This window comes from Schistocerca gregaria, chromosome 1 (genome assembly GCF_023897955.1).
Source record: "Schistocerca gregaria isolate iqSchGreg1 chromosome 1, iqSchGreg1.2, whole genome shotgun sequence".
Taxonomy (NCBI): domain Eukaryota; kingdom Metazoa; phylum Arthropoda; class Insecta; order Orthoptera; family Acrididae; genus Schistocerca; species Schistocerca gregaria.
In genome coordinates, this window is record NC_064920.1 from 725,083,824 (window position 1) to 725,101,597 (window position 17,774).

The window sequence follows — 17,774 nt, forward strand, 5'->3', positions numbered from 1 at the left end:
AAATGATGGAAGATGTTCGAAATTCTTAGAAACACTGGAGTAAGCTATAGAGGAAGACGGGTCGTTCACAACATGTGCGAGACCCAAGAGGGATCAATAAGACTGAAAGACAATTAAACAAAGTGCTCGGATTAAGAAAGATGTAAGACATAATCTTTCGTCTCCACTGTTCAGTCTGTTGATCCAAGGAAATAATAAGCTAAATACAGGAATTATTCCAGAGCGTGATTTAAATTCTGGATGAAAGAATACTGTACATAAGATTGGCTGATGATTTCATATCCTCGCTGAAAGGGAAGAGGAATTGCAGGCTTATTTGAATGGAATGAACAGACTAATGAGTACTGAGAGTAAAGTGGTTAAGAGCTAATTGCGAATAACAGAACTGAGAATAGTGAGAAACTCAACATGAAGATTGTAGATGAAATATCGCATTAGGGGTGAATGAAGTATAACATAAGCACCATACAAACACAGGCAAAGAGTGCATTCCTGGTGACAAGAAATCTACCGGTTTCATATATCGGCCTTAATTTGGGCAAGAAACTTTTGAAAATGTACGTTTCGAGCTCAGAATTGTGTGGTAGCGAATCATGGGTAGTGGGAAAACCAGAACAAGAGAATCGATCCGTTTCAGATGTGATGATACAAAAGAATTCTGAAATTCTGGTGGACTAATAAGATAAGGAATGAAGTGCTTGCCGACAGAATCGACGAAAAACTAACATGTGAAGAACACAGAAGAGAATAAGAGACCGGATGATAGGCCATGTGGTAAGATGTCATCGAATAAATTCCATGGTGCTAAAGAGAGTTGCAGAGTGTAGAAACTGTAGGGGATGGCACAAATTTGAATACATCCAACAAGTTACTGACGACGTAGCGTTGAAAAGATTTCCTTTAGGAGAGAAATTCATGTCGGGGCGCTTTAAAGCAGTCAAAAGACTGACGACTCGAAAAGAAAAAGAATCGTAACTATTTCCCAATCTATTTATGCCACGGGTTCAGTCTGTTGTTCGTTGGTGTCTTATAACATCGCAACTGGCGAAAATGTTAGCTCCGTAGTCACTGCTGTAGATCTGGTCTCTATGGCTCGGAAGCTCGTAGACGCTATTTGTCTACATCTACTCTGCAAGCCACCTGACAGTGTGTCAACTGAAAAATGGCCCTTGCACACTTTAGTGGAGGTTTACTTCTCATTGACGGAGTATAGGCCAGGAACTGGAATTTTATTTTTATTTATTTATTTGGTTTTTATTTTATTTCTTTTTCGACCAACATTAATTTTCCTCTATACTTCCTTTTATTTGCAGATATGAATTCATGAGAAGCGTATTTCTTAGATAATTTAAAATGTTTACAGATTTTATAGCAATGCAAATATAATTTCATCTCTTGATAATTTATAGTAGCGTAATGATCTTCATTGCAATAAACAGTCTCAAACAGGAGTTGGATGTATTACGAAATAATTTCGGAATAGATTCTCAAAACGTGGTGCTCTATCAGTATCAGGCCAAAAGTTTCGCATAGCATGTGGACTTGAAATAGTCCAACGACGTGAAAATACCAGCTTGCAACAGAAGTAAATAACGGTCATACCCACGCGAATTGTAAATGGTTGCGAAAACACACTTGACCTCTTGGCCACAAACAATCCAGAGCTGATAGAGAGCATCATGACTGATACAGGGATTAGTGATCACAAGGTCATTGTAGCTAGGCTCAATACCATTTCTTCCAAATCCATCAGAAACAAACGCAAAATAATTTTATTTAAAAAAGCGGATAAAGTGCCACTAGAAGCCTTCCTAAAAGACAATTTCCATTCCTTCCGAACTGACTATGCGAATGTAGACGAGATGTGGCTCAAATTCAAAGGTATAGTAGCAACAGCAATTGAGATATTCATACCTCATAAATTGGTAAGAGATGGAAAGGATCCCCCGTGGTACACAAAAAAGGTCCGAACGCTGTCGCAGAGGCAACGGAAAAAGCATGCGAAGTTCAGAAGAACGCGAAATCCTGAAGATGGGCTAAAATTTACAGACGCGCGAAATTTGGCACGTACTTTGATGCGAGATGCCTTTAATAGGTTCCACAACGAAACATTGTCTCGAAATTTGGTAGAAAATCCGAAGAAATTCTGGTCGTATGTAAAGTACACAAGCGGCAAGACGCAGTCAATACCTTCGCTGCGCAGTGCCGATGGTACTGTTATCGACGACTGTGCCGCTAAAGCGGAGTTATTGAACGCAGTTTTCCGAAATTCCTTCACCAGGGAAGACGAATGGAATATTCCAGAATTTGAAACACGAACATCTGCTAGCATGAGTTTCTTAGAAGTAGATACCTTAGGGGTTGCGAAGCAACTCAAATCGCTTGATACGGGCAAGTCTTCAGGTCCAGATTGTATACCGATTAGGTTCCTTTCAGATTACGCTGATACTATAGCTCCCTACTTAGCACTCATATACAACCGCTCGCTCACCGATAGATCTGTACCTACAGATTGGAAAATTGCGCAGGTCGCACCAGTGTTCAAGAAGGGTAGTAGGAGTAATCCATTTAACTACAGACCTATATCATTGACGTCGGTTTGCAGTAGGGTTTTGGAGCATATACTGTATTCAAACATTATGAATCACCTCGAAGGGAACGATCTATTGACACGTAATCAGCATGGCTTCAGAAAACATCGCTCTTGTGCAACGCAGCTAGCTCTTTATTCGCACGAGGTAATGGCCGCTATCGACAGGGGATCTCAAGTTGATTCCGTATTTCTAGATTTCCGGAAAGCTTTTGACACCGTTCCTCACAAGCGACTTCTAATCAAGCTGCGGAGCTATGGGGTATCGTCTCAGTTGTGCGATTGGATTCGTGATTTCCTGTCAGGAAGGTCGCAGTTCGTAGTAATAGACGGCAAATCATCGAGTAAAACTGAAGTGATATCAGGTGTTCCCCAGGGAAGCGTCCTGGGACCTCTACTGTTCCTGATCTATATAAATGACCTGGGTGACAATCTGAGCAGTTCTCTTAGGTTGTTCGCAGATGATGCTGCAATTTACCGTCTAGTAAGGTCATCCGAAGACCAGTATCAGCTGCAAAGCGATTTAGAAAAGATTGCTGTATGGTGTGTCAGGTGGCAGTTGACGCTAAATAACGAAAAGTGTGAGATGATCCACATGAGTTCCAAAAGAAATCCGTTGGAATTCGATTACTCGATAAATAGTACAATTCTCAAGGCTGTCAATTCAACTAAGTACCTGGGTGTTAAAATTACGAACAACTTCAGTTGGAAGGACCACATAGATAATATTGTCGGGAAGGCGAGCCAAAGGTTGCGTTTCATTGGCAGGACACTTAGAAGATGCAACAAGTCCACTAAAGAGACAGCTTACACTACACTCGTTCGTCCTCTGTTAGAATATTGCTGCGCGGTGTGGGATCCTTACCAGGTAGGATTGACGGAGGACATCGAGAGGGTGCAAAGAAGGGCAGCTCGTTTTGTATTATCGCGTTATAGGGGAGAGAGTGTGGCAGATATGATACACGAGTTGGGATGGAAGTCATTACAGCATAGACGTTTTTCGTCGCGGCGAGACCTTTTTACGAATTTTCAGTCACCAACTTTCTCTTCCGAATGCGAAAATATTTTGTTGAGCCCAACCTACATAGGTAGGAATGATCATCAAAATAAAATAAGAGAAATCAGAGCTCGAACAGAAAGGTTTAGGTGTTCGTTTTTCCCGCTCGCTGTTCGGGAGTGGAATAGTAGAGAGATAGTATGATTGTGGTTCGATGAACCCTCTGCCAAGCACTTAAATGTGAATTGCAGAGTAGTCATGTAGATGTAGATTTTTCAACGTCAACGAACCCCAAGGCAGTGGACTATGCCTCCTATAAAGTGGCACAGTGGAATCATCAGTGCCTTCATCATCCCTTTAGTAGACTCAATCACCCGGAAAGTTTTGCAGAGGCTGTGTTAGTTAAGATACTGGATCTCCCAACTAATCCTTATAAGAGTATGCATGAAATTAAATAGCTATAAACTCGGTAGCATGAAGCTAAATAATAACTGAAAGTTATAACGTCCCCGACAGTTTTGTTCCCAGGGGTCTATTCGGAAGAAACACGCACTATGAGTGAGCAACGTACCTTGTCCAGCTCTTCTTGCGTGAGTGCGCCGTCGCCGTTACTGTCGTAGTGGGTGAACATGGCTGTCACCAGGTACTCCCTGCCCGGCGTCCGGTTGTCGTCCGATGTGAGTTTCGCGTGGCTGTAGAGCAGCAAGTTATCCTGAAACGCAAGAGCGTGCTGTGACAAACACTTCTCGTACCAGCTTCAGTGTGAGGAGATCATTTAATAAATCCCTGTAAACAGATTAATCTATGATTTTTCAAGAACTGAAGAGTAGCGACATAGCTTATTAAATGGTCCTCAACACGCTGTAGGCTACCCAGACGCTAGGTGTGCTTGGGCCCACGTGACGAAATAGTCGAGGCGCTGAGACGGTGGGCACAAGTCATCTGGTCGCTGGACACGCTACAAACGACATTACAGAGTCGAGGTCTTAAGAATCGAAAGATGAGTTGACTCTAAACACCGTGGCACTAACGAGAGGAAATTGCCTAAGTCCAGAATGCTCTAGCGTAGAGAGGCCTACTCTTTGCCCGGCCGGAACAAAGATTGCTGGCGGCTCCAGGGCGCTGGGAGGGGCAGTCGCTCTTTGGCTGGCTGACTGCAACTGCCGGACAGTAGCCAGGCGACGGCTTAAGTATTGGCAAGAGTGTCAACTGCCCCAGAACTACTTATGGCCACGTAACGTGGCGGAAGCGAGTAGGTCCATGCTAGCAGCACATCCTAGGAGCGATGCTGCTACCATTTGTAGCAGAGGTGAAGGCTCCAAGTCACAGCCATTGCATCTGGAGTTGTTCTGAATAACTTGGCATATTACTGTTATTTCTGCATTAGTAGACCAGAGTAATACTGCAACTGAGATTGAGGGCGCTTCAGTTGTCTCATGTATTTACCGAAGCCCACCTTAACATGCTCTGCTATTCTAATAACCAGACGACTTGCTCGTGAAGCTATTCAGACCTTCAGTGTATAAGACAGTCGAGAAACGGATATGATTTCTATTTACTTTAAATCCACTGAGTGTTTTGATAACAGCGGGGGGAGACAAACTGTGTTATCATCGTTGTTGGGTAGTACTGACACACTCCGTTTCGCCTGTTGTTACAGTGGCCCCTGAGTTCCTGGCGGTAGGCGACCCGTGAAGCCGTATTGTCATGTTGGTGGCCTATGTACCGAGACACAGCACCACGAGCGTGACATTCATCCCACCTGTCACCACTCAAGAGGAGAGATTTTCGAACGGACATACATAACCGAGGGAAGAGCCCCTGGGAAGAAATTGCAAGTTACTAATATAAGCGTGGGAACCACAATAAGCGAGCTAATTTAATAAATAAAGAGAAAAGAGGCTAGTGACGAGTGTTGATCAAGGGTAATTCACATCTTCTGTGGCCGGTAGCGGAGGTCTAGCGGTTCTAGGCGCTCAGTCCGGAACCGCGCAACTGCTACGGTCGCAGGTTCAAATCCTGCCTCGGGCATGGATGTGTGTGATGTCCTTAGGTTAGTTAGGTTTAAGTAGTTCTAAGTTCTAGGGGACTGATGACCTCAGATGTTAAGTCCCATAGTGCTCAGAGCCGTTTCAACCATTTTGAACCACATCTCCTGTGAGAATTAATATAAACTTCGACCCGGCCCAGCTTTGTATGGGTAACATTTATGTACGACTGGTTCATGGGCCATTTGTAAAGTTACGTGCGAAATTCAGAGAACAAAGTTAACTAAATGAATATCATTAGCCGGCCGGAGTGACCGAGCGGTTATAGGCGCTACAGTCTGGAGCCGCGCGATTGCTACGATCGCAGGTTCGAATCCTGCCTTGGGCAGGGATGTGTTTGATGTCTTTAGGTTAGCTAGGTTTAGGTAGTTCTAAGTTCTAGGGGACTGATGACCTCAGAAATTAAATCCCATACTGCTTAGAGCCATTTGAACCATTTTTTGAATATCATTACTGTAATGTAAATTACGCTGCCTAAGCATCGCACTCCAGGAAAGTTGTCTGCTGCCACGAATGTTATGTGTACCCCATTGAATTCGCATGTGGAGCGAAATCTCATGACGATGATGGGAGTATATCGTGAATTACGAATATATTTGCAAGCAACGTAAGCAATGAATGCTAATCACAGGTGTGAATTGCAACTGGTAATAGAAGAGAGAGCAGAAATTTGCAGCCTGAAATTGTCGTCGTATTTCGAAACGCGTCCCTCGACTATCAGTGGAAGTGCATTGAGTCTTGTGTATCCATCCGCAAGAAATTTCTGAATCCCATTCAAGATGAAATTTCTGAATCATATTCAAGATCTGTAAAATGCCAATACATCTTCCTAGCCAGTGGAGATTCATTTACCAATCTCCTACATAATATTAAAGTGTTCAGAAAATAATATCTTTTGGCAAACTACTCGAAGAATCGTGTTCGTATCTATGCTTAACTCAGGGAAAGGAGAAAGCTGGAAGCTGCGTCATCTGCTGCGCTGCTTCAAAATTGTATAAATGAAGCAAAGTGGCATCCTATGCCGGAGTATATTTTCGGAAAACATTTTGCATAAATACCTGAAAACCATAAGTTTGGATTCGTATGGTTTAGCTTTGGAGTTGTCCTGAAGCGAATGCGATCAACTAGATATCACTTACGTGACATACATGTTCCTAACCAGGAGCTACAGTCTAATGTTTATGGAGAATGTATTCGATGCCACAACCTCTCTGTTTCTAGCCACACGCTCTACCGCTAGACCACCAAACCTCGATGCTGAATGCTCTTTTGACTATCTGCAGTTCTCTCCAGTTACGCGTGCTGTACACCAGTTGGCAGTGGCATTGTTTTCACAACATAACTTTAATTCATCATAATTCTCACCTGAAACTTCCTGGCAGATTAAAACTGTGTGCACCGACCGAGACTCGAACTCGGGACCTTTGCCTTTCGCGGGCAAGTACTCTAACATCTGAGCCACCGAAGCACGGCTCACGCCCGGTCCCCACAGCTTTACTTCTGCCAATTTCTCGTCTCCTACCTTCCAAACTTTACAGAAGCTCTCCTGTGAACCTTGCAGTTCTGCTTCGGTAGCTCAGATGGTAGGGCACTTGCCCGCGAAAGGCAAAAGTCCCGAGTTCGAGTCTCGGTCGGTGCACACAGTTTTAATCTGCCAGGAAGTTTCATATCAGCGCACACTCCGCTGCAGAGTGAAAATCTCATTCTGGAATAATTCACACCATTTTTCCGAAACATTTAAATATTACATACAAAAACCTTCTTCGCGAATCAGTGTATCTATTAATGGAAACCAGATCAGAATCCTTACAACAGTTCTAAGATTAGATTGCTCTTGCAGACGGACCCTAAAAGGCGACTTCAGTTTATATGTATGGAGATAATATAGTTTTAACTGAAGGGGTAGAGACCTGCTTCAGCCGACTCTCTCTCCCAGATATTTATTCATCCTATCAACACTTCCCCACCTACCCCACTCCACACCAGTGTCCCTCGGTCCTTTGCATCCTCTAAGGCGCTGCAGTCATAGACTGTGCGGCTGGACCCGGCGGAGGTTCGAGTCCTCCCTCCGGCATGGGTGTGTGTGTGTTTGTCCTTAGGATAATTTAGGTTAAGTAATGTGTAAGCTTAGGGACTGATGACCTTAGCAGTTAAGTCCCATAAGACTTCACACCCATTTGAACATTTGAACATCTGCATCCATTCTTATAACCACTACCCTTCCCGTACTATTCCTTACCCTCTGTCTTTCCCACGTCTGTATAACCACTATCTGCCTCATCTCTTATTTGTCCTCTCCATGGGTTCCATACCTTACCTCTAACCTAACCTGTCAGCTCCTACCTCTTTATCCTCACACCTCAACCCTATGGAACGTGTTCTCTCCTCCGACAGCTTTTCTCACCCAGTGCAGGTCCTCCTGATTGTAAGTGAAAGTGCAGTGCTTCAGTGTTCCTAATTAGAAGAGATTCACCTTCCTGTGATGTGTTTTTAAATTGCATATACTCTCGTTTTTTAGCTGTCTTTGGTTTTTAATTTAAAATAGAAAAAGACCACAAAATTTGTTCTCATTTATGTTTTTTAACTCCCTTGGCTGAAGACAGGAGTGTTGTACTGCTGACAGCCCATCCTCCACGCATATAGAGCGAGGAGGATGAAATAACAATAAAGGAAAACATAAAGAGAGAAGCCTGGCTTGGGCGGGGGTTTTCACCGTCGACTTTTGGATCATTTCTAAATTGAACTGTTGGGTTATAGGAACATGAATGGCATCACGCTACAAACCATGAGACAAGAGCTCTCTCTAACAGCAATCTCGTGCTCCAGGAGTACCACAACTCGTAATAGGTATTATAGTCCATGGAAATGTGGTTATAACTTAAATTGGTTGTGGGCTGGTTTTGCCTCTGTAATTACACTGAAGAGCCAATGAAACTGATCGTGTAGGGCTACCGCGAGGACGCAGACTTGCCTCAACACAACATGACTTGAGCTCGACTAATGTCTGATGTAGTGCTGAAGGGAATTAACACCATTTATCCTGCAGGGCTGTCCATAAATCCCTAAGAGCACGACGGAGTGGAGATCTCTTCTGAAGAGCACGTTGCAAGGCATCCCATTTATACCCAATAACGTTCATATCTGGGAAGTTTAGTGGCCAGCGGAGGCGTTTTAACTCAAAAGAGTGTTCCTGGAGCCACTCTATTGCAATTCTGGACGTTTGGGGTGTCACATTGTCCTGCTGGAACTGCCGAAATCCGTCGGAATGCACAATGGACGTCAATGGAGACAGCTGATCGGACAGCATGCTTACGTACGTGTCACCTTACAAAGTCGTATCTAGATGTATCAAGGGTCCCATATCACTGCAATTGCAGGCGCGCCACACCATTACAAAGCCATCACCAGCTTTAATAGCCCCCTGGTGACATGCAGGGCCTATGGATTCACGAGGTTGTCTCCATACCAGTACACGTCCATCCGCTCTACAGAATCTGAAATGAGACTCCTCCGAACAGGCAACAGTTCAATGTTGGTGCTGACAGGCCCAGACGTGGCATAGAGCTTTGTGTTGTGCAGCCATCATGAATAGACGAGTGGGAATTCGACTCCGAATGTCCTTATCGATGATGTTTTGTTGCATGGTTAGCATGTTGTCATTTGTTGATGGCCCGGCATTGAAACCTGCAGCAAATTGCGGAAGGGTTGCTCTTCTATCACTTTGAACGACTTTTCTTCAGCCGTCATTGGTCCCGTTCTTGTAGGATCTTTTTCCAGCCGCAGCGATGTCGGAGATTTGATGTTTTACCGGATTCATGACAGTCATGGCACACTCGTGAAATGGTCGTACAGGAAAATCCCCACTCCATCGCTACGTCGGAGATGCTGCGTGCCATCGATCGAGCGCCGACTATAACACCGTTTGAATCCTGATAACCTGCCATTCTAATAGCAGTAACCTATCTATCAACTGCGCCAGCCACTTGGTGTCTTATATCGGTGTTGCCGTCGGCAGCGTCGTTTTCTGCCTGTGTGCATATCTCTGTATTTGGATACGCATGCCTATACTAGTTTCTTTGGCGTTTCAGTATATTTCGTTATTATTTTAAAACGTAAATCTAGTAAAGTGGTGTGCTATGACATTAAAGTAATAAACATACTTTAGGTTAACTGGCACACATTATTGAAATGTGCCTGACATCACAACTATCGTAATATAACGACAACAGGGGTGCAGCTTCACGGTTAAGACTTGACATGAGTGTAATCGGAACTTGCTTTCTTTATTTCTTTCTTTTCTTGGTGTTAAAGGCTAGTGGCAACATTTATGTGAAATAAGAAATTTGTCGGTAACATATTCTAGCGTCGTCTACTGGTGGGGTGGCGAGCGAGAGAAGCAAAAGAGCTCAGAGAACACCTGCTAAGAGACTGAAGAAGCAATCTGGAAAACCATGACTAACAAGAAAGGGGTTGAACGTAAAACTGGCCTTCCTACACATCTCACATAATACATTCGCTTAGCATCAGAGAATTTCCTTGTAAATCAAACCAATCATCATAATTATACGTTTGAAATCCACTGATAGGTAAAACACTCCCACTTACATCCACCAAAAAAGTTTTGCATCACCTCTGTTCCGAGAGTTCCGCAACCTGTACAGAAAATTGGAATACAGATCAACAAAACATCACTACCGCCCTTTTTATTGCTCAAGAAAACCACACGTCGCATGTTGTACCACCATACAGGGAGACCTTCAGAGGTGGTGGTCCTGATAGCTGTACACACCGGTACCTCTAATACCCAGTAGCACGTACTCTTGCATTGATGCATGCCTGTATTCGTCTTGTCACACTATCTACTAGTTCATCAAGGCACTGTTGGTCCAGATTGTCCCACTCCTCAACGACGATTTGGCGTAGATCCCTCAGAGTTGTTGGTGGGTCACATCGCTCATAAACAGCCCTTTTAAATCTATCCCAGTTATGTTCGATAAGGTTCATGTCTGGAGAACGTGCTGGCCACTCTAGTCGACCGATGTCGTTATTCTGAAGGAAGTTGTTCACAACATGTGCACGTAGGCAGTGCGAATAGTCTACCTTGCTGCTCTCGCTGGACAGTGTGTCTAAGGCATTCAGCCTGACCAGGTTGCCTTCAAACACGCGTCTGACGATTGTCTGGTTGATGGCGTGTGCCACGGTGAAGAGAACGGGATTCCAGTCCTGAGCGGTCCATTCGGCATGTTGTTGGGTCCATCTGTACCGCGCTGCATGTTGTCATGATTGCAAAGACGGACCTCGCCATCGACGTCGGGAGTGAAGTTCCGCGTCATGCAGCATATTGCGCACAGTGTGTTTTGTAACACGACATCGTGTGGCTGCACGAAAAGCATTATTCAACGTGGTGGCGTTGCTGTCAGGGTTCCTCTGAGCCATGATCCGTAGGTAGCGGTAATCCAATGCAGTAGTAGCCCTTGCTCGGCCTGAGCGAGGCATGTCATCGACAGTTCCTGTTTCTCTGTCTCTCCTCCATGTCCGGACAATATAGCTTTGGTCCTCTCCGAGACGCCTGGACACTTCCCTTGTTGCCAGCCCTTCCTGGCACAAAGTAATAGTGCGGACGTGATCGAACCGGGGTATTGACCGTCTAGACATGGTTTAAGTACAGACATCCTGAGCCGTGTACCTCCTTCCTGGTGGAATGGCTAGAACTGATCGGTTGTCGGATACCTCCGTCTATTAGGCGCTGCTCATGCATGGTTGTTTACATCTTTGGGTGGATTTAGTAACATCTCTGAACAGTCAAAGGGACTGTGTCTGTGAAACAATATCCGCAGTTATCGTCTATCTTCAGCAGTTCTGCGAACCGGGGTGATGCAAAACTTTTTTTGATGTACTTATTTTTCGATACATTACGACAGTGACCATGTCGCTTCACTATATATTCTCAAGCTATCTACATATCTCTTATCACCAAAACCAAAGACGACAAAACAACTCTCCGAAGAGACTCAAAAAGGCCTTTATCAAGACCATCACTTGTGACAACTTCCTGCAATATTGAAGGCTTATCTGTAAATAAAGAGATTCTATTATCTGACATGTGCAAACGAAACAACTGTGATGTTTTAGTGTTACAAGAAACACACAGGGCACCAACTAGCCATAGACCAAAAATACAGGGCATGAAATTAGTTCTTGGGAGACCACACGAAAGGTACGGAAGTGCTCTGTTTGTGAAACCGATCTTAGACATATGCTCCTGTGGTCTGACCTGCGAAGAAAATATAGAAATTTTAACAATTGAGCTACATTCATGTAGTGTAACATCCGTGTACAAACCACCCAGTGCGAGGTTCAAATGTACGGAGCCTGGAAATTTCCATTCAAAAAACATGAAAGTTATAGTAGGAGATTTTAACTGTCACGGTCTCGCATGGTGTTATAAAGAGACAAATGACGATGGTGAAATTCTGGAGATCTGGGCAGACCAGGCTAAAATGAAATTGATACATGACCCAAAGTTGCCTGCATCATTTAACAGCGGAAGATGGAAACGAGGATATAATCCAGATAACATCTTCTTCTCCGAAAAGGTATCCCTGCAAACTGTGAAGCAAATCGAAGACCCAATCCCTAGGTCGCAACACAGACCAATAACTTGCTGCATTACTGCAGTAATCAAATCAGATGTAATGCCCTTCAAGAGACTCTTCAATTTCAAAAAAGCTCATTGGGAACTTTTCACAGAGGACCTTGATAAGGAGATCTTGGAAATTAAACCAGAGATATAATCATATGAAACTTTTATAGACCTTGTCAAGAAAATCTCTCGACGACGCATACCTAGAGGGTGCCGCACCCAGTATATCGCTGGACTCAATGGTAGCAGCAAGGAAGCTCTGAAAAAGTATGAAGAACTGTACAATAAGGACCCCTTCTGAGAGGAAACGATCCAGGCAGGTGAGGAACTGATGTCTGGTATATCCGAAGCGAGAAAGGAAAAGTGGTGTAACCTCCTACAAGAGACAGACATGAAGCACAGCAGTAGGAAGGCATGGAAACTGGTCAAAAGTATCAGCAACGACCCAAGAGAACCACAACCAAATTACAGTGAAGTTACACCTGATCAGATAGCTCACCAACTACTCATGAACGGAAAAACTAAAAGGAAGATCAGGAATGGCAAAATTAAAAGGAAACTGAACGAGGAGATTAGCTTCCTGGCTCGCCCGTTCTTCATTCAGGAGCTACAAGATGCCATCAACGATTTGAAAAACAATAAGGCCGCTGGCCTCGATGATCTGAGACCTGAGCAACTTAAACATTTTGGACCGGGAGTACAAACATGGATCCTAGAGCTAATGAATCACTGTATTACAACAATGCAAATTCCTAAACTGTGGAGGAAAGCTCGGGTTATTGCGTTACTGAAACCAGGGAAAGACCCAGCTTAAGTTAAAAATTTTCGGCCTGTCTCACTGCTTTGTCATTTATTTAAAGTGCTGGAGCGAATGATCCTCAAACGCATAGCCGATTATGTGGACAAAGCCCTCATTAACGATCAAGCTGGATTTCGACCAGGAAAATCATGCTGTGGCCAAATCCTTAATCTCACACAGTACATCGAAGACGGCTATCAGAGAGGAGAAGTGGATCTCAGTGCTGCATATGACACAGTTAACCATAAGTTGCTTACCCAGAAAGTGTATAATGTCACTAAGGACTACACCCTTGCTATGTTCGTGAAATGCATGCTACAGAACAGACGCTACTATGTAACCTTACAATCTAAAAACAGCCGATGGAGGACACAGAAAAATGGACTTGCACAGGGTAGTGTCTTGGCTCCAATATTATTTAACATCTATACCAATGATCTTCCCATCAGCCACCAGACACGAATGTTCATATATGCTGATGATGCAGCAGTGGCCACACAGGATAAAACCTTTGAACAAGTGGAGGAGAATCTCACAGGAGTCTTAACAGAATTTGCTACCTATTACGACGGCAATAATCTCAAACCAAACCCTAGTAAATCTCAAGTATCCGCCTTCCATCTTAGGAACAAACAAGCCAAACGGAAACTCCGAGTCATGTGGCAAGGGGAAGAGCTGAAGCATACAAACAGCCCAAAATACCTGGGAGTAACATTGGACAGAGCACTTACTTTTAAGCAGCACTGTCACAACACTAAAAAAAAGGTCTGTGCCAGGAACAACATACTGCGGAAGCTAACAGGTTCATCGTGGGGAGCTCAACCACATGTTTTGCGGACCACGGGTCTGGTTCTGAGTATCTCAGCAGCGGAATTTGCGGCGCCAGTTTGGAGGAACTCTGCTCACACTAAGCAAGTTGACGTCGCCGTAAACGAAACTGTACGTATTGCCACAGGATGCCTCAAACCAACTCCCACAGACATCATTTATCCCATCATAGGCATAGCACCACCCACTATCCGCAGACAAGTAGCCGCCGAGATAGAAAGATCAAAACAAATGAATGATCCCCGACACTCGTTGCATCGTTGCATATGCACCGAAAACAACGTGTCCGGCTGAAATCCCGCAGGAGTTTCATTGAAACTACTGAAGAGCTCGCCACCAAGCCCGCCGCAAGGCGGCTATCTCTTTGGGAAGAAATGGTGCCACACTCCACAATGGAACTACTTGAGGAGGGATCTGCAGGATTTCAACTACCTTTTACAACTTGGAGGTCATTAAACCGGCTGCGTACTGGAGTAACTGGGTGCAAATCAAACCTATTTAAATGGGGTTACAGTGATAGCGATAGGTGTGAATGCGGAGCAATACAGGACTTGGACCACCTACTGATTTGCCCTGATATGTCTATAACATGCACTAAAGATGATATTTTGAAAGTCAATGACAAAGCAAACTACGTTGCTAATTACTGGGAAGGGAAGATATAATTGGTGCATCCGGATACGGAAGAAGAAGAATCACGTTGTCGTCTCGATATCTTCTTATCTATTTGCTTCCAGAAAAGAACTTCTTGTTTTGTCTTCCTGGTTACAAGTCCCATAGCACTAGCAGCGACAGACATAGTCATGTCTTCCACTACTGTGCCTTCTCTGATCCATTCGCTAGATTTTACGTAAACCCTAGTACTTCTTAATATGTGTGTCTGAATCGCATGCTGAGCAGTTCTCATAACTCTTGAAAGATACTGCTATTTAAAGTTCGTCTCTCACTGTCAACAGTCGGAGCTGGTCATACGACAAGGCGAGCCCAAATTTCTGCACACGTGCGGATCTGCTGCACCTGTGCAACTTCCTGGTCACATTGTACACACTTACCAGACGCTAAACAGGGAAATGGAGCCGACACTGCCCATTTAGTGTATTCTCTTTACCCACTAACTGATTTATACAGTACCTGAAACACTCCCGTTCACTTTTCACAGAGGGCACTGCAATCATGGGAAGGTATCATGTTATTCCATCACCCTAACAACAAACGTCACGGTTCTAGAACGAGACATAAAAACAAATTGTCTATAAATATGTCGAAATGGTTTTGAGCCCACGTTAGGTACCTACATACATTTCGTGGCATTGGTATCTAACATGTCTCTCAATAACGTAAAGATAATTTTAAGCATATAAGTATATCTTAAACAACTGGCTTAGTACCAAATGTTTTGGATAACAATGTTCGCCTATGTAATAAGGGGCTGAATGAGGCACTGTTAGCGAAGAACAATTTTAAATTAGAGAACGAAATCCGTAGCATGTTTATCATTGGTAACGAGAAACGATAAAGTTAATGTCGTGCACCAAAACACGGCTCATTGAAAAACGCATGTTTGATACCAATGCCACGAAATGTATGTAGGTACCTAACGTGGGCGCAAAACTATTCCGACATATTTATAGACAATTGGTTTTTATGTTTCGTTCTAGAACCGTGACGCTTGTTGTTAGGGTGATGGAATAACAAGATACCTTCCCATGATGCCACTGACCTCTGTGAAAAGTGAACGGGAGTGTTTCAGGTACTGTATAAATCAGTTAGTGGGTAAAGCCAAGAAGCGACACCTCTGCTTAGAGAATACACTAAATGGGCCTTGTCGGGTCCATTTCCCTGTTTAGCGTCTGGTAAGAGTGTACAATGTGACCATGAAGTTGCACAGGTGCAGCCGCACGTGTGCAGAAATTCTGGCTCGCCTTGTCGTACGACCAGCTCGACTTGTGACAGCGAGACGCGAACTTTAAATAGCAGAGAACAACTCAGCACGCGATTCAGACACACATCTTAAGAAGTACTAGGGTTTACGTAAGGAGAAAGAACAAATACGACTTAACGATCACAAGATGTGTCAGAAACAGAAGCGGGTGCTTTAGAGGGAATTGAACATGCATATCTTCAAGAAGAGGGCATGCCACGTCATGAAGAAGAATATGTTGGTGACGACGATTTTGGTTTTATTGGTGGATCTTTTGTTAGTAGAGATGGTAAAACTAAGTAGTCCAAGGAAAGTGATACAGCCAAAACACCAAAAAGGGATTCCAAAATTATAATAAAGTCCTTCCTGGTCCAAGTAGGTCTTCTAAGGGTACTACATAGGAAGTAACGGCGTTCAACAAGATGATTAGTGACGACAAGATTGATGTACTTGTGGAATAAGCCAGCTTGCATATTAGAAACCTGATTCATTAAACTGCTATTCTAGAGAGAGGGATGGAAAGAAGACTTCGAGGGAAGAGATAAGTGCTGTTGTTGGAATCCTTCTTTTGATTGGCTTGAAGGCTGTAAATGCAATAAATATTGAAGAACTTTGGATTAATGATGCCAATGCTATGATGGTTTTCAGAGCTTGTATGTCATACAGACGGTTTATTTGCCCTTACAGGTAACATGTTTGATGATAAAGTGGCAAGAAAAAAGGCTGAGAAAGATAAAGTAGCAGCGATGGGGTCATATTTGGATAAATTTGGTACATATTGTATAGAAAGCTATAAATGGGGAGAATCTACAACCATAAATTAAATACTGACATGTTTTATAAGCACATACCAAGCAATACTCGTTATCCAATGGGAATCTCAGTTTTGCAGACACACATTACTTCCACTGTAACTCTCGTAAAAATAAATAAAATGGAAATCCATCCGGAAATCTTACCACTGAAATGCAAGAATATTGGGTCTTCACGGATTGAATACTACAACTACAAAGATATCACAATGGTGCCATATGTGCTAATAGAAGTGTTCTCCGGTTGGCACCGTGTACAGTGAGGGCACAATTGATGAAGGAACCAACACATCACACGTTATCAGAGGCTACAACATGTCAAAGGGAAGGCTTGACACTGTCGATCACTTGTAAATACTCCGTGGCTCGTATAACTAGAAGTTTGACAACAGCAGGATGGTTTGCCATAATACGTATAGCTGATATCAAGCCCAAATATTGTTTCAGGGCGTTGCAGAAGATAACCCAAGAAAGCCAAGGAGGATATTTATGAAAGAACTGTCTCAACAACTTATGAAATCCCATTTAGTTACAAAACCCCACACTCCTATGCTTCCAAATTATCTCAAAATATTTTGGGCTCTTTGTAAATTGGAAGAAACTAGACAACTGGAAGAGCCTCCAAACAAAGAGAACATTCGCTGCATTATGTGTAGCTGGAAAAAGAATGTTGTTACCGCAATTCCTTGTTGACAGTGTGAGATGCGTGTTTGTGCAAAAAGTGTTCTTCCATTGTCTGCGAAAAGTTTGCATGTAACACTGTGGATGTTCTGGAGGATCAAGACGAGTAAAGTTTGTGAATACATAATTACTATACATCTGATAAATTACTGGAATATTATACAGTAAGTCGTGTAAAAATAATATGAACTGCGAAATAAATGTAGACAAGTGTGATGTGAGATTGTTATGTGTGCTAGAAATTTGCCCTTAAATAAAAGCGTAGGATAGTTTTGTTGGGTTTTGTAAGAACCTACTCAGAAGAAATGAAGTCCAAACATTAAAAATCTATGTTATTTATTTAAAAAGCAAAATATAGATTCTTTCTCTCAATACGAAGCACATGAAGGCAGTTCTTTCCATGCCTATCAAGCCCGTTACAGGTGGTTGACAGAGTCAACCACGCTAGCACTGAT

The 17,774-nt window shown here is 43.3% G+C and overlaps 1 protein-coding gene across 1 annotated transcript in view; it reads right to left on the reverse strand.

The window, feature by feature from the left end:
• LOC126266799 (follistatin-related protein 5-like) overlaps positions 1-17,774 on the reverse strand; it is a 719,134-nt gene that overhangs the window by 183,398 nt on the left and 517,962 nt on the right. The window contains exon 6 of the mRNA XM_049971343.1: positions 4,159-4,299. Coding sequence (XP_049827300.1) covers positions 4,159-4,299 — 141 coding nt within the window. The remainder of the gene's footprint in view (positions 1-4,158; positions 4,300-17,774) is intronic.